Source organism: Protopterus annectens, chromosome 1.part0, assembly GCF_019279795.1.
Source record: "Protopterus annectens isolate FY-2018-M chromosome 1.part0, PAN1.0, whole genome shotgun sequence".
Taxonomy (NCBI): Eukaryota; Metazoa; Chordata; order Ceratodontiformes; family Protopteridae; genus Protopterus; species Protopterus annectens.
The window spans coordinates 134,275,885-134,302,462 of NC_056725.1; the positions used below are offsets into that span (position 1 = coordinate 134,275,885).

Here is a 26,578-nt window from a genome sequence, read left to right on the forward strand (position 1 = left end):
GTGTATGTGTGTCTGTGTATGCATGTTTATATTTGTCTGCATGTGTGAGCATATGTGTGCTTGCATGCAAGAGAGTTGATGTATGTGTATGTGTATGTGTGTGTGTGTGTGTGTGTGTGTGTGTGTGTGTGTGTGTGTGTGTGTGTGTGTATTGTGAGAGATTGAAAAGTGGCAGCAGTAGCAGCAACAGCAAGAGTGTAGCCAGGCATACTATTTACAGAGTACAATTTTTTCTGAGCATGTCAGAAACATTTGGGTTTTATCAAACCATATAATGTCTATAACCATCTATTGTAATGCCTCTAATACTGTATATAGCTTGCTTACAGAAAGGATCACAAATCTACAAACAATACCTCTAATAGTTTTTTTTACTGAGCAGCTGAAAATGTTGAACACATTACGTTAGGAGTGTGAAGATAGGTGAAGGCTGCCAGTCTAGCTAGATAGAATTTTGTAGATAAGTCTGTCATTTGCAAATATTAAAGTTAGCCACAGGCTTGTTCTCTTAAATGTGAAAAGACTGTATTGGATGTTGAACTGAAAAAAATGTAACAACAGTGCACTCTGCTGTAAGAAAGCTGATAAGTCAAGCATTGTGAAATTCTTTGATCTAAAACTCGGAACAGAGATGTCTGGATGCAGGAATTCTGGCTATTGTTTTGAGACCAGAGTTAATTGCTGGAATTTGCATGTATAATTTCTTTTATTGCTCTGGCTTTCTGACCAGCTGCAAGATCAAAAGGGCTATTAACCTCTGAGTTTCTGTTAGCCTGGGAACCAGAAAGAAATTATGTAATCTGAAATGAATCAGTGGTACTGTGTTATCAATTTAAGGACAAAAAGAATGAAGGCATTTAGCATTTGTCTTGAACATCTAACTCACCAGCACTCTGCCTGTGTTCTATATTTAAGTTTATTTTAGAACTGTGTTTTCTGTTAGATATAGCTAGGAACTAGGAAGATTAGATTTGTTTTTTTTCTGTACTGATGTCAGAACATTTCTACTGTATTATTTTACATATTTCTATGTGATCTCTGAACTCTTGACTAGCACTGTGTAGTAAGAAGTATTGTCTTGTGTTTTTATTTATTAAATATTTTAAACCTTTCAACTGTGGCTGCTTTGTATAGAGATAATTTAAGCTCTAAGAGTACATTGCATGTATATAGTGATACTGGCCAAGCCACTCCAAATAAGTTGCACTTACCATTTGGATAATAATATTGCACAGTAATAATTGGACACCCTTTCATAAAGGCCTTTTAGTAGCTGATAAATATTAGTGGGTGGTGGCAAGTGGTACTACCATATAGTCTGGGTAAAAGGGGCACATCTGGAGAACCTTTCACAGCCTTCCCCAGGAGTGTCTATGTGGTTGTATATAACTCTTACCTCAAAGTTTGTGTGTGTCAGCTACTTGGGCAGGGACACGAAGCACTGGTTGGACAGAGTGTGCTGGAGGTTTTAGCTTGCCCACTAGGCTGAGATCTGGACTCTGTGGCTGTGCTAGTGTGGAGTCTTATTGAGGACCTGGAGAGAAAGGGAGAAACTAGCCCCAGACTGACTGTGATCTCTCTGTGCTCTTAAGGGAAATTGTACTTTACTGTGTGTGTATTTATTATCCTTTCCCTATATGGACGCCCCTCAGTGGTGTTAGTGGTGAGGATTGAGGCACCTTGATTGCTGGACCAGTGCACAGGCATCACAAGGGGGGGGCAACAGCTTAAGTAATATGCCCATTTTTTAAATGACAAGTAGTTTGGGGTGGCAGCAATAAGCATCTCTGAATACAAAATGGAACTCACTGACTACAACCCTGAGCAGCAGTTAAGAGGTTTGCATGCCTCTCAACTTCTTAACTTAAGATATCTGGATAATACCTAAAATAAAGGGGGGACAAAGGCTCAAAAATAAGAACAGATATTGCTCTTATAACATTACAAAGTTACTTGAATAACTGGATTTGTTTTAGCATGCATTCCCTGAAGGAAATAAATGTATGTCATTATTTAGTGACTTCAATCCCCAATGACTGGCAACAAACCACAAATTTTAGGAGTAAGGGACCAAAATAATGAAGTAAATATCTGGATATTTGGCATTGTTGAAGAATATCTCCCCGGTTGGTCTTCTCAGGAGTGGGCATGCCTTGGTGACTGACATGGAAAATGGCTGTGATGTTGTATGCAAATGATACATGGTGTCCTCTCTAAGGCCAACAACACAATATCTGTGGGACCTGATAACATCCCAGGCTGCATCCTACATCAGCTCTAACATGAATTAGCAACAACACTATAGGGTACTCTTTTCAATCATAGTCTAAGCACTGGCTTTGTAGCAGCTGAATGTAAAACAGACACCATTATTCCCTTGCACAAAGGTGGTGCTTCCACTGACCCCAGGAACTAGAGACCTATTAGCCTGACTAGCCGTATCTGCAAGCCCATGAAGTGAGTCATCGTGGACCTTATCAATAAAATATAGGTAAGCTCCAAACACTTGACCCTACTCAGTTTGGATTTGTCAGAGGGAGCTCATGCCTGTTAAACCTGATGGACTTCTTTGAGACAGTCACCAAGGCCCTGGAAGAGGGGAAATCTGTGCATAAGAACCTACCTGGACTTAGCCAAGGCATTTGATATTATCCCCCACTCAGTATCATTGACAAAGTCACCCAACTAGTCATTGACCCTTATATCATTAGATGGGTCGCTAACTGGTTCAGTGATAGAACTCATATAGTCAAAACAGGGGAATCCACCTCCAACAGCAGACCTGTAACCAGTGGTGTTCCACAGGGATCAGTCCTGGGACCTCTACTGTTTGGAATCTATTTCTCCAAAGTATAAGCAAAAACTAAAGGTCTGTGGCTGGCAAAGTTTGCTGATGACTGCAAACTGGGAGCAGTTATAGCATCTCCAAATGATCCTACAAGAGGGTCTTACATAAACGAATGATTGGTGCCAAAGTCATGGTCTTAAACTCAATGCAAAAAAATGTATTATCATTCCTTTCAGTAAAAGCGATGTTCCTGCTAACTACCACATCAATAGCAACACCTTAAATACGCGCTCAGTGGTGAGAAACATGGGTACACACATTGACAGCAACCTTACCTTTGACCGCCATGTCTGCACAGTGGTAAGAAGGGCATTCTCTAGTGCTCATCTCATAAGTAAGGGCAATGCATCCAGAAAAAAATAAGTTATTACCTCCCTGTACTCTTTCCTCATCAGGCCAATAACTGAGTACAACGCCCCTTCTGGTATGTACCTTTCTAAGCACCTGCAGCAATTGGAGAAACCACAAAGGTTCCTCACAAGGTAAATTCAAGGTCTTCACCATCTGTCCTATGGGGATGATATGAAATCACTGTCGCTTTATTCTGTTTAATACAGACTACTCAGATGTGATCTCTGCCTTGCGTATAAGGCAATCTCTGACCCTGCTTTATTGGAAATGTTTCATATCCTAAAGTCAAATGGTATACGGGTTACTCACTCTAAAGACCTTAACCTGGTATGTGACATTAATAAAACCTGCTGGAGGGACAGATTTGTCTCCCAGAGGTTACCACACCTTTGGAACAGACTTCCACTTCATGTCAGATAGAGCACCCCATTGGCCCTCTTCAAATGCAGTCTAGACGATTGGATAGGTGACCGTATATTCACCCTGGGGGTTCCACCTGTGTCCCTCTTGGACAGGGGCAATAGGTGCTGATCATGGAAATAAGGGTAAGAACTTGGCTAGGCTTGTAAGGGCCCTAGGGCCATTAACCTAGTAACTTCCTATGATCCTGTCACTGACTACCATGCATATTTGACAGTGACAACTGCCTGCAGTACAGAGCAGATGGGAAATTTACCCTTTTCCACAATGTAGTACGATCTGGGAGTTTGTATATTTAATTACAAGGGGTGTGGTGGAAGCAGCCCCCCACATGGAGGGTGCAGGTGGGCTTGCCCCCCTAAAAAACTAAGAAAAAAAATTGTTTGTGTCTTTCGGCTTTTAACCCCCGGTTAGGGGTCGCCACAGCAGAACTCCGGTCCGCTAATGATTGGCAGTTGATTTTTATGTACCGGCTTGCCAGGCCTGACGCACAACCTTCAACAAAGGTACACCCATTCACGCATGTCTCCACGCAGAAGACGCTCTAGCTGAGAATCAAACCAGACAGCGTCTTACTGTGAGGCGACAACGCTACCGCAGCACCACCACCACAGCAAAAAAAAAAACTAAGAAAAAAAATACTTAGTATTATAGTGCTTTTTCTTTAGCATTCCTTATTCAAACAAGTCAGGAGTGTTGGGTGGTGGGTGAGATTTAGGTGGGACTTGCTACTGTGCACCCGGGGAGGTACTGTTCTACAACATCACCAGATATTTTTTCGAAAATGTTATATTTTGGATGTAAAATACCTCCAGCACCATTTACCAGCAAGTTTGAAACATTAGGCAGAACTTCCACCACAGAAGTATTTTACTTCAAAAATATACATAAAAAATATAGTAAAAAGAAATAAATAACTAAAATAGAAACATACCTCTCAACTGTTCCTGATTTTCAGGAACGTTCCTGATTCTGACTGAAATTTTGGGTCTGTCCCTCTTAATCCCACCTAAAATTGGTGACTGTTGGAATAAAGGTAGGGAATTGCACTTAATAAATAATGATAGTAATTAGAATTATAGACTTCTTTTATTTCAGAAAATGTATATTAATTCACATTCTCTTATAATGTCAATATTTCAGGTTAATAGTGCTAATATTGTAAGTGTCCCTGATTATTTCTGGATTTGTCCCTGATTCTGATGAGATTTGTCCCTGATTGGTTGAGTGATATGCACGATACAACCCATTCTCTAAGTGCAATAATGCCCTCCAAGGTGTATGTTACTGTGTAAATAACACTCTTACGGAGTTCTAGTGTATCTCCGTCGGCGTTAGTTACACACACCCTGCTTCTTAATCATTTCATTTATTATGTCTTTGAAGTGATCATTAACGTGGGTACGTATTTACCACCATCAAAGGGAAGGAAGTGTGCTAACCATACGTCTCAGCCTCTTAGTGCAAAAAATCTGGGCAAAAGACTAAAACGATGGGGGACAAATACGGACAGATTTTAAATATTGCTCGTAGAAATTTAGAAAGTTGATAGAATAATAGGTTTTGCATTAGCATGAATTTTCTGAAGGACGTGGAGTCCTAAACTCGAATGTTTGTCATTATTTAATTACTTAAATCTTCAGCTATTTGCCAGAAAAGTGCAGATTTTAGGAGGAGCACACCAAAAATATGAAGCGAAAATCTGTACAGGTGAGAGGTATGGTGCTAACTATTGAGCCACTGACACTTTGAAACGGCAGCAGTACAAATTTAAATATTGCTTTAACTGGAACTGAGATTTGGTTTATTTAAAGGTCAAAGAGGCATTGTCCTTAATTAGCTGGCGTGCTAAATTACATATGCACTCAAACGGAAGTTGGTAGATGACAAGGGGTGGGGAAAGAAGTCCCATTTTAGGCACGCCCAATTCAGGAAGAACTTTTTCCGAGATTTAGTTTGCCACCCCTACCGCGATCATCACGTTTTAACTTTCAGAACTGGTTAGTATTACTGGTGGTGACGGGTGAGTTGTTCGTATCGTCGTGAATCATGCAGGCTTTTTTAAAGCACGGTTTAGTTACTACGAAGTGGCTTGGAGACAGAATTAGCAGCTCTGGCAGTATATCTCCTTTGCTTCGCATTCTAGACGCCTCTTGGTACTTGCCCCATCTGAACCGAAACCCACTGCAGGAGTTTCAACAGCAACATATTCCGGGGGCTTTGTTTTTCGACTTGGAAGGATGTTGTGATCACAGTTCACCCTATGAGCATATGTTACCCAGTGCCAAGCAGTTTGCGGAATATGCTGGCAGCCTTGCCGTCGATAAACAAACGCATGTCGTAGTGTATGACGGCAGTGATGTTGGTTGCTTTTCTGCACCCCGAGTCTGGTGGATGTTTCGGGTGTTTGGGCACCACAACGTTTCCGTACTTGACGGGGGGTTTCGTAACTGGTTAAAGGAAGGTTATCCTGTAACTGCAGATGTAATTTCCCCAGCATCTACCAACTTTGAGGCCACTCGTAATGAACGCTGGATAAAGACATTTGAAGAAGTAGAGCGGAACCTAAAAACAAAGGAGTTTATGGTAGTTGATGCTAGAGCTGAGGGCAGGTTTAAGGGCATTCAGCCTGAGCCAAGACAGGGTAAATGAACCTCGTTTTATCTCTTGATTTAACTTTATTTAGTTCTTGTGGTTATAAAGGAAAGAAAGTATCCCCAAGTTTTATAAATATGCGGTCCTAAACCTGCTTACGTCGGAACAAAACTATTGCAATTATTTTATTATTGTTGAAACTTGCATACTTAAGTAAGGAATTTAAGGAATTAAAACAGACCTGGACGGTCCCATCACATTTTACTGTTTTCCAGTAAGTAGATTAGCTGATTTAAGAAAAAAAGTGTGTGCGCGTGTGTGTTTCACAGATAAAGGAAATTTGAGGGGCTCACCTTGTGCTTTTGATAGCACCTTGATCCTGAAAGTTGAGAAATATGCTAAAAATAAGTCTTCCAGATACGCATTGCCCCAACACCAAGTAAGTGAGCATTCCTTGAGAACAAAGCAGAATCAAAGAAAAGCTCCCAGACTAAACTGTGCAGTTGCACATTTTGCATTGTCAGTTGTCATTCTGCAGGCTTGCTGGGAGCTGTGTTTTTTTACATTAGAAGGCTGCCCTGTTTGAATTGCAGCCGACTTATCACCATAATCTTGGAGCTGGAAGAAAACAATATTGCTATAACAAAGCTGCTAAATTTACAGCAAGTATCCCTTTTAGAACCCACCACTATGTAGCTCTAAAATCCTAAATTGGTTAGATCTACCCCATCGAGTAATCTGTACGCAGCATCTCATCACCAATAGAATTATCCAGCATCCGTCTGCTTTTTCGTCACCAAATACCATTCTGCATAATTTGTTTCCAGTTTGACATTGTGATTAAATGACCAAACACACACTGTCCACAAATCAATCAAAGTTGCTGGGTTTTGTCTGTACTCATACCACATTGCTAAGGCCTGAAACTCCTTATCTGTCTCCATGTCAGTACCCGCCTTCCCATCCATCAAAATCATTCTGAAAGACTCCCTAGCCAAAATCTCACTGTGTTCTTGCTCAACAACAAGGATAAACTTGATCCCTAAATGGGAATAAATACCTGTTCATACCTTAACATCTCTTTACTCTCCCTTATTCACTTGCATCCTTATTTTTGTCGGTTTCTCTCCAAATATACCATAAGCCTGCTTTCCTCTTCCTGTCTTACTGCAATTCCTGTTTGTATTATACTAACTTGCATTTAATTTCTCTATAAACTGATTAAAATTAGCTTGTATGTATTCTCACAATGTTTTCGTATAATGTCTAATTTTGTATAATTATTTAAATTGTGGATGTTTTTGTATTGTTTTTGAAGATTGGAAAACTATTGTTCTTAAAATGTTTTGTAGTATTTGGGGGCTTTTTCCAGGGTCTCCACTGAAAATGGGCTCCTACCCAGTCATACTTTCCTGGTAATCAAATATCAATAAATAAATGTACAGTGGAAGTATGTCTTGAACTGGTAGTTACTACCTGGTGCTGTAGAGGATTGTAGCCAAGATTTCCAGAAGTGCTTATTCCTGTAGTGCTTTTACTGACCTTTCTTTTGGATATTTTTTAAAAAATTCTAACTGCTTTGTAAAGCTGTTTTACCTTCTGCCACTGTTTTTTGCGGGTCAGCAATGGTCCCTAGCTCAAGACGCAGTCTTAGCAGCTTTCAAGTGCTTAAAACTTTGATATGCATCCCTAAGTGCTGTTAAGATCGGAAGCAACTAATATTTTTATCTTTTTCTCAGTATCAAAGTGTAATCTCAGCAGTCCATGCACTAAAAATAAATTGATTTCCATTTTTGTACACAGTCTCATGTTGATGCCCTTCTTCCCCCATTAAAAATTACATCCCTTCAAATGTTGCCACACACTGACATAAACACACAAACACTAAAGAAATGTGTGCATTAGTTTCATATCTTACCTCTCAACCTCTTGGTATAAGAAATCTGGAGAAAGTCTAATGGGGGGACAAAGGCCCAAAAATAGGGACAGATTTTAAATACTGCTCTTACAGACTTAGTTGCTAGAATAACGACATTTGTCTTAGCATACTTTTTCTGAAGGAAATGACTCGCATATGACATTAGTTATTTCAATCCAGAGTGATTTGCCAGAAAACCATAAATGTTGAGGAATAGGCCAGAATTATGAGGCAAAAATCAGGACATTCTGCAAAAATGTTGATAGTTGACAGGTATGTTTCATATGTGGACTTGACAAGTCCAGTTGTATGACTAGGACAGAAGCTCTTAATAAAGATACTTGGGCTGCAGCTCAGTGTGATTTTTTTATTGCAGTTACTTGTGGATTATTATTTTTTTATACAGTGGTTTCATGGCATTCTGATCTGTAACAGAACAAAGTGTCTTCTTTCAAGGTGGATTTCTGGGTATTCATGCATCGTACACATAATCTGGTTATGATCAGGCCGTATCATAATCACGTGTTGATGCAGTACTGCGTGCCAGCTGTTTCCTGTTTTTCAGGTTACGGAAACGCTTTTTTATGTTTTAAGTTATAGCGGTGCTATATTATGCGCATTGTGGGCCTGGAGATATCGGGAGCCTATTTATTTGGTGTAACAATAGTACAAGATTTTAGGCTGACTGGGAGCAGAAGTAGCAGGACCTATTACAGAATCTTTGGCATGAGCTACAGCCACATTAGCTTAGCCCCCTCCCCCATTCATTCGGCCCTTAATGGCAGGTCTTCCATTGGATTTTGTATTTGTTACCTTGTAAGTTCAATATAGCAGTAAAATTCCCCTGCATTACATATATTGGTGTTGCAGTATTGCTATTTGATCAGCTTTAATCTACCAGCTGCTCAGCACCGTCCTTTTACCTTGTCTTATACTATTAGGTTCATAGGTAGGTATTAGGCTATCGGCCCAAGGGCCCACGTAAGCCTAGCCAGCAAGGTAGCATAGCTTATGCCACCCAAGAAAGGTATTTTCCTGTGCCACTGTCCAGCAGACACACAAGTGATCCCCGGGGTGTATTTCCTATTTCCCATCCACTCAAGATTTTTCTTAGAGTGCTAATGAAGAACTTTGCTTGACATAGATGGGTAGCTTGTTCCAGAGTATAGGAAGTCTCTGGGACAGGAATCTATCCCTCCAGCGTGTCCTGTTTATTGTGGTGACAAGGTTTAGGTCCCTAGAGCGTGATGTTTTGTAGGTCAGGGCAAGCTGTTCTGGTAATTGCTATGCAGAGTGCATTGTAACTTATTGTGGTAACCTGCGTGCTGTAGCGAGTAAGTAGTTTAGGATTGGCTGCTGCCTAATTAAAAAAAAAAAAAAAAAAAAAACACACACATTTTGTCACCTTTTCCTTGTCTGTTTCGGTGTTGTGTGGAGCCTTGCCCTATAAGGTCTATGGTACCAGTAAAGGGTAGAAAAATTATTCTGGGTAAGAGCTACACAGTGTATTGTGTGAATTTCAGTGCCAGGCTTACTGACATTGTTTAAATTGGATATCTGTGCATGTCTGTTCGTGTAATGATGCTTAGCCACTTTCAGAACGTATGTTCACATCTCAGTACGTACCCTAATATATGTATAATTCTTTGTGGCAACCTGCAGCATGGTGTGAGTGAGGAATATTTATTGGTTAATGTATAATGTTAGACAAGTTTTTGTTAAGGAGCATTTATCATATGAGAGAAAATTTACAACACCAAATGCTTATGCGGCTTGACTAAGAAGTATGTGGAATTCATTGTTGCCTGGGTAACTCTCAGTAGTAAGAGATGAGCTGCATCTTTCCCCTCCAAGGATGGTTGGAGTATTGAGTAAACGCTCTTTCCCATCCAGTGCTTTGTTTTAGTTCTTGGGCATTGTCAAATTAATGGACATTCCAAGCTAAAGTATGTAGATAAGGTGAAGGTGGGACTCTCACCCCCCCCCCCCCCCAAAAAAAAAGTCTTCTTAGAGGCTTGCCTTGTTTTGCTGGAATCTGATATCTGCTGTCACAGAGATGCGATTCAAAGATTCGTTGTGTATTCCAGAAATATCTGGTTATATCTTTTTCCATTCAGCCTGGCCTACCACATAAAGAGATGGTATATCCATTTTTATAAGTCAGGTTCATCAAAAGTAGGGGTATTGGAAAATTGTGGGGATGAAATACTTCAAATCTTGGTTGCAAAAAGCAGTAAAGTACAGCTTTGTAACTTTGCTCTTTCCATTGCAGTTCAAGAATAACAGTCTTGTTTTGAAAATGCCAATAAGGGGGAAGGGCATGCTAGATAATGTTCTGGCAAACATCCCTGCCACCTGTATTAAACTGGAAGTTAAAGTTGCTCCACCCCCTTTCCCTTGTGATCACACTGTCCTGACGTTCCTCACATGTTTTTAGCATGTTTATCCAAACCTGTGAACCTTGTAAGTGCTGAAAAGATATGACCAAATGTTTATACAGAACCTTGGTGATTGTATTCAATGCCATAAGAAGTGGTGCTTTTGTTTGACAGTGTCTAGAATGTTGTCAAAGAATGTGACCCAGCCAGACTGATCCCCTAAAGGTGGAAAAGACTGTTAAAAGTGAAGAACTGATATTGTGATTTTTTTTTTTTTTTTTTTTTTTTTTCTGTTTTGTGGTTGGTTGATCCCTGGAAGGCCTGCTTCATTTAGATATACATGTGAATTTTTTATTTTTTTTGAGCTTGCAAATCCATGTCATCTATAGAGTTTTTTATATTTCCTAATGAAAGACATAAGGTTGTCTCAGACCTTCTTTTCAGCTCACTGTACCTCATGGTGAATATTTTTCTGTGATATTGATAAAAAGTAGTGATTGCTGTTTTCCAAATTGTATACTGCTGCTTTTATCTCAGAGTTTTCCATGGTCCATATTTTATAGCAACATTGATAAAAAGTGGTTGTTTTTTGTCCAGTTGCATAGTGCCCCATAATGCAGCCAGGAGCTAGTTGTTCAGAAATTGCAAAATCTGTGTGGGGCAGAGTTTCAGCAGATTGATCAGAATAAAGGTGATGTCATGGTGGTTTGAGTCACTCATAATGGAGTGGCGTATTAAACCAGAGCAAGTATTACAAAAGGGAGGCAGAATTCAAATCATATGATGGCTAAAAGAAAGGGAGGTGGAGGAGCTAGGGAAGAGGGCTACCTCTTCATTTATATTATAGTTTACACTGGTAGAGCCATTGTTGAATGGAAACTGTAGGAAGATTTGCCAGGTGCTAAGGTGATCTCTGTAGCAAGCCTGGTTTGAACAAAGGATATTGAATTAGCTCCATTGGCATAGAGGTATGAAGGCCTAAATATGACCCAGGTGCTTAGTTCAGGCACCTTTTTGACTCGGATCTGATGTGGTGGTAGGGAGGAGTAACGTTTTTTTGTCCCCCCCCCCCCCCCCAGAGTGAAGAGGGGTGCACATCTGGGAACTCATTCTCCTGGAGAGTCCCTGTAGAGAATCCTTGGTAGAGATTGGAAATCGCACTCTAGTGTTGGCTTTTGGGGGGAGAATGGGGGAGCCTTGTTGGTGGGCAAGGGATGTGCCCCATTGCACAGATTTGGGGTGTCCATCTTGTACCAGTCCAATATGTCACTCAAATCTGTACTTTGAACTTTTCAAGATGCATCAAAAGGTAGGCAGTGCCAAGCCGGTAGACATGCATGAAAGAGAGACATTGAGGATTTGTTGCTGATATTCTGAAATCAAGTCCTCTCAGTATAAAAGGCTCTAGTGATATGTAATTAAGTATAGGTTCAGTGTTTTCCACTGCTAAGAAACAGCAAACGGAGGTACTGGATAAACGATTTTATTGTTCAACACCAACTGTTTTTAAAAACTTTGCTTTTCAGCACAAAACTGACTCCTGGTAGAGCACAAGTACAGAAATAAACCAAGCAGGTTAAATCGCTTTGCTATTCAGCACAATACTGACCCTTGGTAGAGCACAAACACCTGAAAATATCCACACAGATTGAATTTGCTTTTCAGCACGAAACTGACTCCTGGAAGAGCACAAGTACAAAATTGGTCCAAGCAGTTTAAATCGCTTTGCTTTTCAGCACAATACTGCCTCTTGGTAGAGCACAAATACGTGAATAAATCCAAACAGTTGAATCAAGCGCTTTCGCTTGGTCTCATTGCCAAGCTTTTTCAAGATCAAAAAGTAATGTATTTCTAACATCTTTTATAGGGACAATTAACCATCATGTGATAGCTAGATTGATTAAGTTCTTAAAGTTACACAAAACATTTCAAACTAGCAGTAAACAGTATACTTGCTACTGCTGTGAATATACCAGTATTACTCCGTAAAATGGAAAACCTTAAATAAAACATGTGAGATCACTTTACTGTGCTTATCACTACATTTACATTCAAAAGATTTAATATTAAAAATTAAAGTGTATAAAAATATATATATATAAAAATGTATAATAAATATATATATAAAACTATATTAATATACACCAAGTTTATAAAACAATGCCCAGCAAATCGTGTATTTAATTATGGGGCCATATATAACAGTTTTAAAATGTTTAAGTAAATTGATTGTTAAATAAATTTAATTTTAAATGGAGATCGATGCAGTTTAAAATTGTGTTTTAAGGATTATGCTTATTTTAAAAAACACACTAAAAATGAATTTGCAAACTTTAAATTATTATATGGCTTGAAAAAATGATTTGCAATCATAGATTATTATGAAATTTTATATGAAGCTTTCATGCACAACTATTAAAACACTATACTAGAAACAGATTAATACACATTTGATAACATTTTAATTCATGACCATGCCTCCTTGATATATACATCACAATCTGGCCATTCTTAGCTTAAGAACACTTTTAATGTTTATACTATCATTTAGACCGGGACTTGTGGCAGCATCCAATTTAAGTTGCCACAACAATTCCTTGTATTCCAAACGCGTTTCCCAGTCTCCCCCTCTACTATCCACTTGCACCTGTTCTAACACTATGAATTTTATGGACATTTCAGGACAATGTAATAGGTGTTTGTAAAAGGCATTTGTGTCTTTTTTCTTTGAAACCTCATACATGTGTTCATAAATCCTCTTTCTCAGAGACCTTTCTGTTTTTCCTATATAGAAACTGTGGCACTTGGTGCAATAACCTAAGTAAACAATCCCTTGTGTTGCACAGTTTGTGTGAATACTGGCTTTGAAGCAAAAACTCCTAGATGGAATAAATAAGGAATCACTATTTATAATGTGTGCACATTGTTTACAGCTTCCACATTTGTAAGTGCCTTTTTTCAACTTCCTGTTGTTACTAGTTCTTTCTGGCTGTTGAAATTTCTCAAACAATTCCTTTATGTTAGTGTCCCTACGCCTTGTAAATTTTGGATGCTTCGGGATATGTTTACATAATTCATCGTGTCCAGTTAGAACCGGCCAAAATTTATTAATCACCCCTTCAATTTGCTGTGAATCAGTTGAGTAGGTGTGAGTGTAACTGTTAGTGAATGCTGTTGTATTACTCACGCTAGAATTCACTACATATCTCTGGCCTAAACCTAATAAAGGAGGAAATTTTTGCTCTCTATGCTCAATAACTTCTTTGCTCAATGTGTCTATCAAGTCTTCTGGATACCCCCTCTCCAAAAACATGTTTTTTATTGTCACCATTTCATCAATAAAGAATTCTAGGGTGCTGGACATTCTTGAAGCTCTTACCATTTGCCCCTTAACTATACCCTTTTTTTGATAGAAAGGGTGACCACTTGCATAACGTAAATAAGTATTGGAAAAAGTGGGTTTCCTATACAATTTGGATGTGAACCTGTTGTTGACACAATCTTTAGAAATTGTAACGTCCAGATAATTCATTTTTTCTTCACTTGTATTGTACGTAAATTACAGGAAATTAGTTGTGGAATTAATGTATTCAAAAAATTCCATGGAATTAATGTATTCAAAAAATTCCATAAATTGTGTCTCAGTGCCTGTCCATAAAATACTTATGTCATCCAAAAACCTTGTATAGTGCTTAATGCATTCTTTCCATTCAGTTGAGAAGATGAATTCCTGTTCCCATTTATGTAATATTATATTGGCATACATAGAGGCGCAAGGTGCCCCCATTGCCACCCCCTTCCTTTGTCTATAAATTTCTCCATTAAAAAACATGAAATTGTTCTTTATATCTCCATGAACTCCACTAGTAGATTGATAGTATTATTTGATTCTCTAACTAGTGTATCAATAAACCATTCCAGTCTTTGTTCATGGGGAATACTCGGGAACAGGTGTACGACATCAGTGGTAATTAATAATAGGTCCACTTGAAATAATTCACTCTGAATACTTCTTAGGAAATCCCAAGAATCTTTACATATATATTGCAGTGTAGTGGCAAAACTTTTTAATTTTTAATATTAAATCTTTTGAATGTAAATGTAGTGATAAGAACAGTAAAGTGATCTCACATGTTTTATTTAAGGTTTTCTGTTTTACGGAGTAATACTGGTATATTCACAGCAGTAGCAAGTATACTGTTTACTGCTAGTTTGAAATCTTTTGTGTAACTTTATGAACTTAATTAATCTAGCTATCACATGATGGTTAATTGTCCCTATAAAAGATGTTAGAAATCCATTACTTTTTGATCTTGAAAAAGCTTGGCAATATGACCAAGCGAAAGTGCTTGATTCAACTGTTTGGATTTATTCACGTATTTGTGCTCTACCAAGAGGCAGTATTGTGCTGAAAAGATTTAAACTGTTTGGTGTTTATTCACGTAGTTGTGCTCTACCAAGAGACAGGATTGTGCTGAAAAGCAAAGCGATTTAAACTGCTTGGACCAATTTTGTACTTGTGCTCTTCCAGGAGTCAGTTTCGTGCTGAAAAGCAAATTCAATCTGTGTGGATATTTTCAGGTGTTTGTGCTCTACCAAGGGTCAGTATTGTGCTGAATAGCAAAGCGATTTAACCTGCTTGGTTTATTTCTGTACTTGTGCTCTACCAGGAGTCAGTTTTGTGCTGAAAAGCAAAGTTTTTAAAAACAGTTGGTGTTGAACAATAAAATCGTTTATCCAGTACCTCCGTTGGCTGTTTCTTAGCAGTGGAAAGCTTGCTTTGGTGTTTTTGGTGCTCACATTTGTTTTATAGGTTCAGTGTTGGCGTACACCTACTGCTGTGATATTAAATGGGGCAATTCACAGTTGGTAGCAGCCTCGTAGTAAAGTTCAGTGTCCTATACATATGTACCTCTCAATCTGCAGGGATTGAAATAAGTACAAAGACTGTTGAAAAGTGCATCCAGCTAAAAACCTGAGCACTTAATTAACATATTTGAATAACAAAATAGCGAGTCTTCCTGCTTCCCGAAGCATTGAAAGACTCTAATACTTTACTACTTATTGTACTACTCTGCAAAAGACGCACTGCTCTCGATGAGTATTTGCAAGCACTTGTAATTCAGCTTTAGCTGTATATAGTCTGTAATGCCCATCAAACCTCATTGAATCAAATGACTTGTACTTTATTTTTGTCTTAGTAAAGATCAAATAATGACTGTTCTGACCCTTGGAATGACAGTAGAATGATTGGTTTATCTCAAGACAATATTATAGCAATAACCCACACCTGGATGTGGGTAATGCTGGATTTACCCACGGTTGGCGTGGTTTGGTCACGAGGGCGAAGCCCGAGTGGCCAAACAAAGCCAACCATGGGTAAATCCAGCATTACCCACACTCAGGTGTGGGTTATTGCTATTATACAATGACATTATTTAAGAAAAAAAATAATTACTTTTCTTAAATAATGGCATTGTATAATGCCTCCTTGCTGCCCTTCCGCAGCTGTCTGGTATTCTGCGGCAGTTCTGATGTACTGCGCATGCGTATGCCTACGCAGTACATCAGATCTGTGGGCAAAAGCAACAGAGAAAGCAAGATCTCCGTTGCTTTTTACAAACCATTTTCGCTATGTTAAATGGGTTTAACATAGCGAGACAGTGAGAAAAAAAGAGTTATAGTAATGGAAGTCCGGGCGACCGGACCTTTTTCCATTACTATAACTCTGATTTACAACGTGCACGCTGACCAATCAGCGTGCACGTTTTTGAATATTAATGGGGGGGGGGGGGAGTTGTATAATGTAGGATAATTACCACTGAGAAGAGCTGGGTAGAACCAAAAATCATTTTGTGTGCAGTGTCAAAGTAGAATCCCCTGGTAGGTTTCAAAATGATCTGGCTCAACTTCTGTTCTGAGATGTACGAGTTGAGGAGTTTGAGGAAGGTTCACATGTATTCTTCACTTTCAGAAGCATCTCTGTTTTACAGTTATGCCTCGTATTAAAAACTGCAAGTGATTTTGCAAAAAAAAAAAAAAAGATACTGTACTGAGTTTGTTTTTAGTTTTGCTGTATTTGTAAAACCGCACCCACAAAATGATGCAAGGGTAGGTATTGAATAAAACTGGTAATCAAAACAAGTTACCAATATAGAGGAGCCACTTCTTACTAATGTTTTCCCTACTACAGAACATGTATTAATTTTCAGTTTGAAGTGTTGCACTTGTAAGAATTGTTTGGCAACTTTCCTTCAAGGAAGTAACTCCTGCTGATGGGTTCAGACTTTTATGATGTCTTGACAGTGGGTTACACAATGTACTTTACAAACATACAAAAGTACTTAAACTGTTATCAGGTTTTTCAGCTTCTGACTGAATAACAGTTTTAATAACAGTAAAATACTTTTAATACTGTAAACAATACAGAAAGTACGGGTTAATGCCTTTCAGTAACTTGCATGCAAGCACCAATTTACTATAATTTTTGGCTTCTAAACTACAAAAATCCATTTTGTTTTGTATTGCTGACCTATATCCAAATTTCTTGAATTCTAAATTAAAAAATATTGTACAGTGACTGGCCGTTAACATTCAAAAATGAGCATACTGATTGGTCAGCCCAACCAGCATGCCTGTTGTAAACCGAGAATATACGAGAATATACCAACAGTAAAAGTCCGTACTCTAATGTCTCATTGAGGGGCCAGACTTTTTCTTTTATGTGGTAGACGCCCTCGTGACTGTGGGCAAATCCAGCATTACCCACATCCAGCTGCGTGTTATTGCTGTATCCTATATAATATTATTATGTATAATACTGGTTATTATATACAATACTGGTGTTGGAAACTGTTCAAGAACTTTAACTTAAGTTAACAGTCAAATGTTTAATAACTTAACCTTACCATTGTAAAAAAAAAAAAGTTGCTTGCCCAGTACCATAACTCCTCAGGTTAGCCTTTTCACATCACTGTGTTGGGTAAACCTTTTGATGACTAATATTTTGATGTACTTAAAACTGTACATGGTGGAATAATGTCTGTCGGCTAGGTTTCTGAACCATCTTGTTCCCCTGAACTATGCACTTAAGCAAACATTTTTTTCAAGTCTGACTTTTCACACTTTTTTTTTTTTTCAGAAACCTCCAGCATTTCTCATTTAACGGTCTCTTTATCCTTCTGTTCTAACTATAGTTGTGCTAGATTCAATGGAAACTTCAGCCAGGCTTTCGATTTTCAACATTTTTTCCATCTCAGAGTAGTTTCAAAATAGCAGGGAATGACCAATTGAATTTCAGTTTTCTTTGCTTGCAGTCCTAGACTGCATCCACATTATCCTGAATGATTCTTCATTGTCACTTTATAGTAGTCCTGATCCACAAATACAAGTCTTCCCAATACTGATGATTTTCTACATCACTGTCACACTTTCTATATTATCTGCTTTTTCTCAAAGGATGTCAAAAATTGTCAGAATTGGTCTACATTTCCCATATTTGAGTCCGGAGTCCAGAAAAACAAACATTTTTCCTGTGCCATCCTCAATAATTTTCCTGTGAATTCAGTCCACTCAGCCATCATTTACACACATGCCATTAGATGGTTGGACTGTCTTCCAGGATTTGGTGAGGATGTGCAAAGAAAATAAATGGGTCCTTGCTATCCCTCAATTTCTGTGGCTTCTTGCAGGACAGCCTAGTCCAGCTTCCAATGAAGAAGATCCCTCACAAACTGATGAGGGCCCCCAGGAGTTGAATCATGTTGGCATGGAGGGCAACTGTGCCAACCCAGCAGTCAGTCCTGACTTGTCTCCAGTACTGTTCTGGGAATGGATTGGGGGGTATTCTCCAGGTTGGCACTGGCTTGTAGTGCCATCCCAACCTTGCTGTCCCATTATCAAAAATACAAGAGAAATGTGTACATTCACAGCTTTTATCAATTAATTACCTCCTTTTGATTTGTGTTTAGACTAGTTGGAAGCAATACAGCTTTGCTAGGTATTATTTGAATTAATTAATGCCCAGGTAAGCCACTGCAGAGTAGTTGGGAAATCATCTTAGATTTGTCAAAGGCATTGGCACAGCTAATTGTAGCATATTAACAATTTATCTAATTGTAGTTTCTCTGTGCCACTGGTTAGTTTAGCAGTTATTTAGAAGATAGGTACTATTCTGTTAGGTTGAGTAATGTGCTCCTTTTTTTTTTTTTTTAGTTGTAGTGACACTTGGGGTCCCTTGAGACTCAGAATTTGGACTTCTGTTTATTCACCTGCTTCATAAATGCCTTGACTAGTCACTGTGGAATTGCCAGATTGATGCAGTATACAGATAATGCTGGCATCCTTGTTGACCACAGTATCTGTAATATCAGGCTGCGTCATAGCTTCAGCTCTCTGCAGTCAAGGCTTGTAGCTGTAGGGCTGCATCTTGATTCTGAAAATTAAAAACACTGTCTACCATCAAGGTTGTACTGTAGACAATCTAGTGTCCAGTTCAGTATCAACTGAAAATTTAAGGATTCAGTAGTCCACAAAATTTCATGAGTCCTCTCGGATATCTCCGATTTCGTTTGCCGCTCACAGCGAAGCATTGTAGTCCTGTTATAGCTCCATTTTTCTTATTCTCCTATCCTTCTGTTTCTTTCTGCCATTTTTTTTGTAAGAAAAAAAAATGTCCGTAGTGTTGTGTTTCTGTATGTGGTCGTCATATTCTGTCTTCCTACTTTCTTCTTTCTCCCACTGTTATGTCAGAGAAATATGACAAACCCGTTGGGTTTAAAAAAAAATGCACTTCCTGTGGGCACAAGATCCCTGTACCTGATGTCCACAGAGTGTGTTTTTATTGTTTGGGTCCTGCCCATCTTTCGGTGGCTTGTTCTGCCTGCAGGGCTTTTCTTCCCTGGCCCTTGCAGATAGAAGGAATAAGCTATTTCTTAGGGGTCCTATTCCCCCTCTTTCTCCTGGCTGTTGATTCTGTCTCGGGGGCTCAAACCTCCCACCAAAAAGTCTAAGTAGGCAAGGGACAATAAGTAGTCCCTGGACTCCTCCGTGTTGTTGATTCGGAGCCTCCAAAGAAGGCCCCAAGACCTTCAGAGCAGAATACCCCCGGCTCTGATAACTGGTGTCGTCTTCTCCACCCCATACCCCAGCTCCCTCTTCAGGGCCAGAGCTTGTGTTTTCGAGGGTTGGTTTCTCCAGGCATAATTCCAGACCCACTTGTCTCCTCTTTCATCGGGTCTTCTTGGAGCCTGTCGGAAAACAAGGTGGACAGATTGATCAGGAAGTTTCTTTGTACACAGATCCAAATGCGGGTCCTCCCAGCTCCATCTCCTATGGGATCTGCGAGCAGAGCTTTTCCCTGTAGGATTGTTTCTCCTTTCCTGATCTGACCTACCATTTCAGAGCTCCCATTTTCATCAGTCCCTGGAGCCGGCCTGTCGGGCCAGTTTGTCCTTATTTCTTCGAGCCAGATTGCTTCCTTGACTCTGTTCTGCATATCTCTGAGCCGAAGCCTCAACATCTAGTCTGGGGGGATGACTTCAACTCTGAAGCTGTTTGAGTTATCGCTTCCCCTTGGTGCCTTGGCATTCAACAGCTTGGTGCCGACTCCCCCCTTGGAGTGGAGGGCTGCAGGTGACTGGGGATGGTCTGTTCCTGATCCCTTGGGACTCCAGTAGTCCTTTTGCCTTTGAAGTTGTAAAGGGTCCTCTCTGCTCCTAGGAGACTTCCAGTCCCTACAGTTTCAGATCAACCCCTTGCTCTTCATCGGAGACCTCTCTTCTGCCACTGGGGCAGCCAGCTCTTCAGGGCCTCCAGAATCTTCCACTTTGGGAAGCTCAGACAACTTCTGACTGCTCCCTGGAGCACCCCACTGAGGAGGTTCCCCAGAAGAAAAAGTGTAAAAGGAGGCACCTAGATTCTCAAGAGGAATCTGTCACAACAGATACTGACTTCGATGAAGGGATGGGGTCCCGTAGATCTCCACCCAGTGGCTCCTTTGGAGACATTTTAGAAATTCTTTGCCAGAGAGGTGGCTGGTCGGCCTCAGCCCCCACCCAAGTCAGTGTCCTTGGAGGCCTTCAGGATCGGCCCATCTACATCCTAGGTGCCCCTCCCTACAAAGCCCCTTGTGGACCTGGTATCTGCAAGGGCATAGAAGGAGCCAGACGCTGCAGAGCCTATTCCTAAAACAGCAGGTAAGATTCTTAGTGCCTCCCAGGATATGTCTCGCTGGACGAAGGGCATTCTAGTAGATGCTATGGTGGTGATGGCGGTGGCCACCAAGAAAGAGATTTCCCAGGAAAGCTGTACTGTCCACCCCCCCCCCCAACAGGGAGTCTAGGGCTATGGACAGATTTGGAGAAAGGGTCTGTGCTTCTTCCACCTTTGCCCTCAGAGCGTTACCTTTCCCACTTTGAGTCTACAGAGGAACTTAAGGATCTCTGTAGCTCCGTCCCTGAGTCCATGATGGCAGAGGAATGGACTTCTTTTACCTCCTGTATGGCCACTTTGCAGTCCATTTCCAACATGTGCATGAGGCTGATCTATCACGCAGTTGAGGGCACCTCTAGGGCAGCTGGTTCTGGCATTGCCATTCGGTGCCATGCCTGGATGTTGGCTGTGATTTCGCGAATCCTTTAAGGCGTCTTTTGTCATTGCCCCCTTCAGTTTCTCCCTGTTTGGACTGACTGTTCATGATACATACTCCCGTAGCCAGAAAGACCCTGTCTGCCATTGGAATCAGCTTCTCTACCCCCCAAAGGTCCTTCTCCAGGAATCAGAATGGGGAAAGAAGTTGTGGTTCAGAAAATTCCAGGGCCCTTTCCAGGACCCTCGGGGAATTTCTTCCCCCAAGGCAAGAGGGGAGAATAATTCAAATGGGAGAGAGAGAGCCATTTGGGCAGAGGGGGTCTGCTGAATCGGAGGTCTCTGGATTCTGTTTCAGAGAAATCCTTGCAGCATCCCTGAAGGTATTGCCTGATTGTTCCTGTGTGGAGGCAGTCAGGGACAATGTTCTTGCTTCTAGAAGCCTGGTTAGCCATCATGAATGACAGATGGATGCAAGGTGTCATATCCAGAGGTTACTCCATTCCCTTTTTAAGTCTCCACAAGCCAAAACAACACCACCCCGATGTTCCATCCATTCAGAAGGAGGCAGCAACTTTGGAAGTTGCAAAGTTGCTTGTCATCCAGGAGGTTTCCTCAGACCAGCTCAGGTCAGGGATCCACTCACAATTCTTTAGTTCAAAGAAAACGGGATCTCAGGCCCATAATGGACCTAACTTACCTGAACAAATTGATCAAACACACGGAAGTTCAGGATGTCACAGTTCAGTCCAGTCTTCCCTTTGTACAGAAAGATGATTGGATGTGCTCTATAGACCTTAAGGATGCATACTATCACATCAAAATGAACAGATGCTGTAAAAGTTACCTCCATTTCAGGCAGGGAGCCAGTCAGTACCAGTTTAGTGCGCTTCCATTTGGTCTCACCTCTGCCCACAGGGTGTTCACCAAATGCATGACAGTGGTTGCAGCACACCTTAGACTCCAGGGAGTCCACTTATTTCATTACCTGGATGACTGGCTCCTATTCACACCATCCAGGCATCTACTGATTCAGGCCAGGGTTTTCTCTTGCATCTGGCCTCAACCTTAGGGATCACCATAAACCTTCAGAAGTTAGAACTGCAGCCTGTGCAAATGATAGATTTTATAGGAGTCACTTGGCTACAAACAAAACCCTGGCCTATCTTCCACCAGACAGGATTCTCTCGCTACAGGTACACATCAGGCAAATGCTAACTGTGCTGGTTTCCCCAGCAAATATTGTCATCGGGGCTCTGGGTTCTATGGCTGCAACAATAACTTTACTACCAACAGCTGACTTGCATATGAATCCTGCAGCGGACATTCAGTCCAATGGTCCCTTCTGGATCATCCCCTCAGTCATCTTAGAAGACTTTCTCGAGTGTGCAGACGTTCTCTTTTGTGGTGGCTTCACAATCCGAGTTTCTCGGGGCCAGCCTTTCATTCTTCCCACCCACCCCCATTGCCCACGGGCGCCTCCCATCTGGAGTGGATGGGGCATTACCTGGGACGGACAGTTCAAGGCACATGGACTCCCCAGGAGACTAATCTGCATGTCAGTGTACTAGAGATGAGAGCAGTGCTTTTAGCGTTGCAAGCCCTTCACTCCCTTCTTCCTCTTGGGGAAAATTGCGATTCAGACGGACATGTCTGTGTTGTGGTACCTCAGCAAACAAGGTGGAATCGAGTCCTATCCCCTTTATCGAGAAGCTGTGTGTGTGGCAGTGGGCTCTCTCTCCCAACTGCTTTTTAGTTATAATGCATATTCCAGGAGCACAACATATTGGTGACCAGGCTCAGCAGGTACTATTGATGCCTCACGGGTGGTCACTGAATCAGTCAGTGGCAAACAGGATTTTCCTCAGATGGGATCAGCCATGCTGCAACTTTTTTGCCTCTCCTTTCAACAAGTGCAGCAGGTTTTCTGCCTCCGATCCCTCCACAGGGACAGTCGCCAACAGATGCTGTAATCCATGATTGGCCTTCCAGTCTACTTTATGCATTCCCCCCACTTTCTCCGATTCCCAAATTTCTTCAGAAGGCATGCAGGTTGAAGAGCAAAGTGATCCTCATTGTCCCCGTTTGGCCTCAACAAGTTTGGTTTGCCTTCCTCTGGTCTCATCTAATTTGCCCTCTGTGGACACTGGAACCACATAAAGACCTTCTGTCTCACCCTTCAGGGTAACTTCATCTGGATCTTCACAATTTGAAACTAACTGCATGGTTTCTCCAATTCCGATGATTGCTAGACAATCCAGGCTTTCTTCCTCAGTTCAAAAGATTATAATTTCTTCTCACAAGTCTTCTACCTGGAAAATTTATAAAAGTAAGTGGAAAAGGTTTTCCATGTGGGCCCAACAGAATCACATTGATCAGATACGGCATCCATTTTGGCAGGCTTGGATTTCCTAGCTGGTCTTTTTCATTCGGGGGCCAACTTCTCTACTGTTCAGTTAGCAGCCATTTCTAATTTTCACATTGGGGAGAATGCTACATCTTTAGCTTCTTTTCCCAAAGGTACATTTCTTCTTTGACCTCCTATCAAAGATTCCACTCCTTGTTGGTTCTTCAAGCTCTGACCTTACCCCACTTTGAACCTGCTGAAATTCTTGTTCTGGAAAACAGCCTTGTTTGTAGCTATTACTTTGGCCAAAAGGATTTCAGATCTTCAAGCGTGGTCTTCCAAACCTCCCTATGTTTTCTTTCATAAAGACAAGAGTTGCCTTGCATACTAATCCCTTTTTTTCTTACCAAAGGTTGAACCAGTAAACACCATTAATCAATCAATTAAGCTCTCTGTGTTATTTCTGAATTTCCATAATAAGGGTAAATATATGCTGCATGTTTTTGTACTTCTACCTAGATAGGGCAAAAACGTTCAGGAAGTCTGATCAGTTGTTTTTTGCTTTCTCAGATTCCAAAAAAGGGAAGGCTGCTGTTAAAGCTACTATTGCTTAGTGGTTAAGGGATTGTATTACTTGTGTATTCATTGAACAATGTTCCTTTACCTAAACCAGTCAGAGCTCATTCCATGAGGTCTATAGCCATGACCCAGGCGGTCTAGAGTTTCTTTAGAAGATATTTGTGCTTTTGCTTTACGGGTGAATTCTCATACCTGTATTTTGCATTAGACTTGATATCCTATCCAGGACTAGGGGTGCTTTTGGTTCTACAGTGCTTTGGAATATCCTTCCATGTGGTCGGCCAGATCTATGTAGCTGTCCTGCAAGTTTGATGAAGACTGAACAAACAACATCAGATAAAAGTTATGTACTCCACATAACGTTTCATCTGTGTTGTCTGCTTCAGTCTTCATCAACCTTCCCTCCCTCCCTCCTTCCCCTTCCTTATCTCTGAAGGGCCTGATGGATAATTCTGGGAACCTTTGTTCCTGTTTTGAGCTCCTGAGCATTCTTTTAAGCGCTCCTTGTTTTATGAATGTATTTCTTTCTTCCGTCTGAGAATACTTGCAGCAAACTCAGATTTGAGGTGTCTGAGAGGAGCTAGGCAGTATGGGTAGGGTGAGAGGAACTCTAGCTTGGAATTCTTAGCTTGCTGACAGCCAAGTCTGTTCCAAGCTTGGAACCGAGACCTGCAGGTTTGATGACGACTGAAGCAGACAACAGAGATGGAATGTTTTGGTGAGTACATAACTTTTTTGTACTGTATCCTTATCTGTTCCGTTAACTTGTATTTTATTTTCACTTGACTTTAACACATGCTAATTATTTTGTATTTATAACCTTTTTGTGCTGGGTCCATTTTCAGTGGGGACCAGAGGAGCAGAGAGAGAGAGATCACAGTTATGAAAGCTGTAAATATAGAATGAGCAATACAGGAACTGTCATTTAAATGGCAGCATTTTGAAAATGGAAAATTATCCAAATGGGCAGAATAGATGCATACAGTGACACTTGACGGCAAGATTTTGCTATTCTCACTAGCATACTGAGAGATCATTAACATATCCAGGATTGCATAGCAACATTTAGGTACAGATACACTGGACACAGAGGGATTGAGAAGGTTAAGGAAACTAGTAAGATGGAATGGTTTAGTGTACTAGACAGCTAGCTGGGTTAGGATTTATTATTTAGTAGAAACTGTCTAGAATCCGTTAAATCTGAAAGTGTGGAACAGTATAAATTTGATTAAATTCTTTATGGACTATAAAGAAGGGTTGGGGGTATGCCAATGGAAAGAGAACGAATGTATGGTGGAAGGCTGACCAAGTTTGCAGATTGGGAACTAAGACATCTAACACAGACAAATGACTGGTGGCAAAGTCCTGGAGTAAAACTCTGCGCCAATAAGTGTATTATAGTGTCTTTTGGGAAAACTGCCTCCCATGCTAATTACTCCAATAAGACGCCTCTAAGAGTTGACTTGGTAGTCAAAGATCAGGGAAGTACGTAGACAGTAATCTGGCCTTTGACCAACATGTGGCCAAGGAAGTAAGAAAATCATTGTCACCCACCTTGTAAGTAAAAGCATGGCATCCAGGGCCAAGGTAGTCAGTGCCACTTTGTTCAATCCTTAATAGACCCATCATTGAGTATAATCCCCTTTCAGCATGTACCTGACCAGATATATACAACAGCTGGAATGCCCACAAAAGTTCCTTACCAGGAGAGCCCAGGGTATAACACGGATTGCCCTAAATCCTTATCTCTGTACTCAGTCTTCTACAGGTTACTGAGAGGCAATATATGCTTGGCATACAAGGCATCTTGGTATCCAGCTCTGGTGGATCTTTTGCACATTCACAAAACTAACCTCAGAACCACTAGTAACCTTGACCAATGGATGTGAAATTGGAAATTCATCCCAGGTCTAAACCCCCCCCCCCCCACACCCATGTCTCTGATAGTTTGGGCATTACTGGCTGCCTCTAACATAATTCCTGTGCACATAACCTCTAGAAACTTCCTAACTAACATACCTCCGCGTAATAAATTCCTATGATATATAGAGACACGATTGGGTTGGGTTACACGGCTAGGGTTCCAAAGGCCATGGTGGTCATTAGCATAGTATATACCTGAGGAAATTGCTAATCCTGTGTACTAATTAAATTCAGAAGTAATAAACTGTAATGCAGATAGAAATTGTCTATCAAATTCTCTGAGACGAGCTACTTATCTGTGTCTCACTTTTTTTCTTTTTGTGGATATTGAATATTTAACTCCCTGCACTCCACTTATCCTCCCATTTGAATGCTCTTGATCAACAAATAAAGCATAACTTTGCAAAATACGGACATTCACATGTACCCACCTGCCAGTCAGCCAGTGAAGTTCTGATGTAATTGCAAACGGCCTTCACCTTTCTGGATCTTCCCAGATGGTAGGTAATTCCTGCCAAGCTCTCATAGTACAGTCCCAGACTGTACTCTTCAAAAGGAGATTTAACTCTGTTCAGAATGAGGCCATATGGTTTACTACTGCCTCTTTCTAGTTTCAATGGGGACAGCAAACT

At 40.7% G+C, this 26,578-nt stretch overlaps 1 protein-coding gene across 1 annotated transcript in view; it reads left to right on the forward strand.

Annotated features, from left to right (window-relative positions):
• The first annotated feature begins 5,531 nt into the window (after positions 1–5,531).
• MPST (mercaptopyruvate sulfurtransferase) overlaps positions 5,532–26,578 on the forward strand; it is a 250,594-nt gene continuing 229,547 nt past the window's right edge. Inside the window, exon 1 of the mRNA XM_044089650.1 lies at positions 5,532–6,263. Within this exon, the coding sequence (XP_043945585.1) occupies positions 5,669–6,263 (595 nt within the window). The 5' untranslated portion in view covers positions 5,532–5,668. The remainder of the gene's footprint in view (positions 6,264–26,578) is intronic.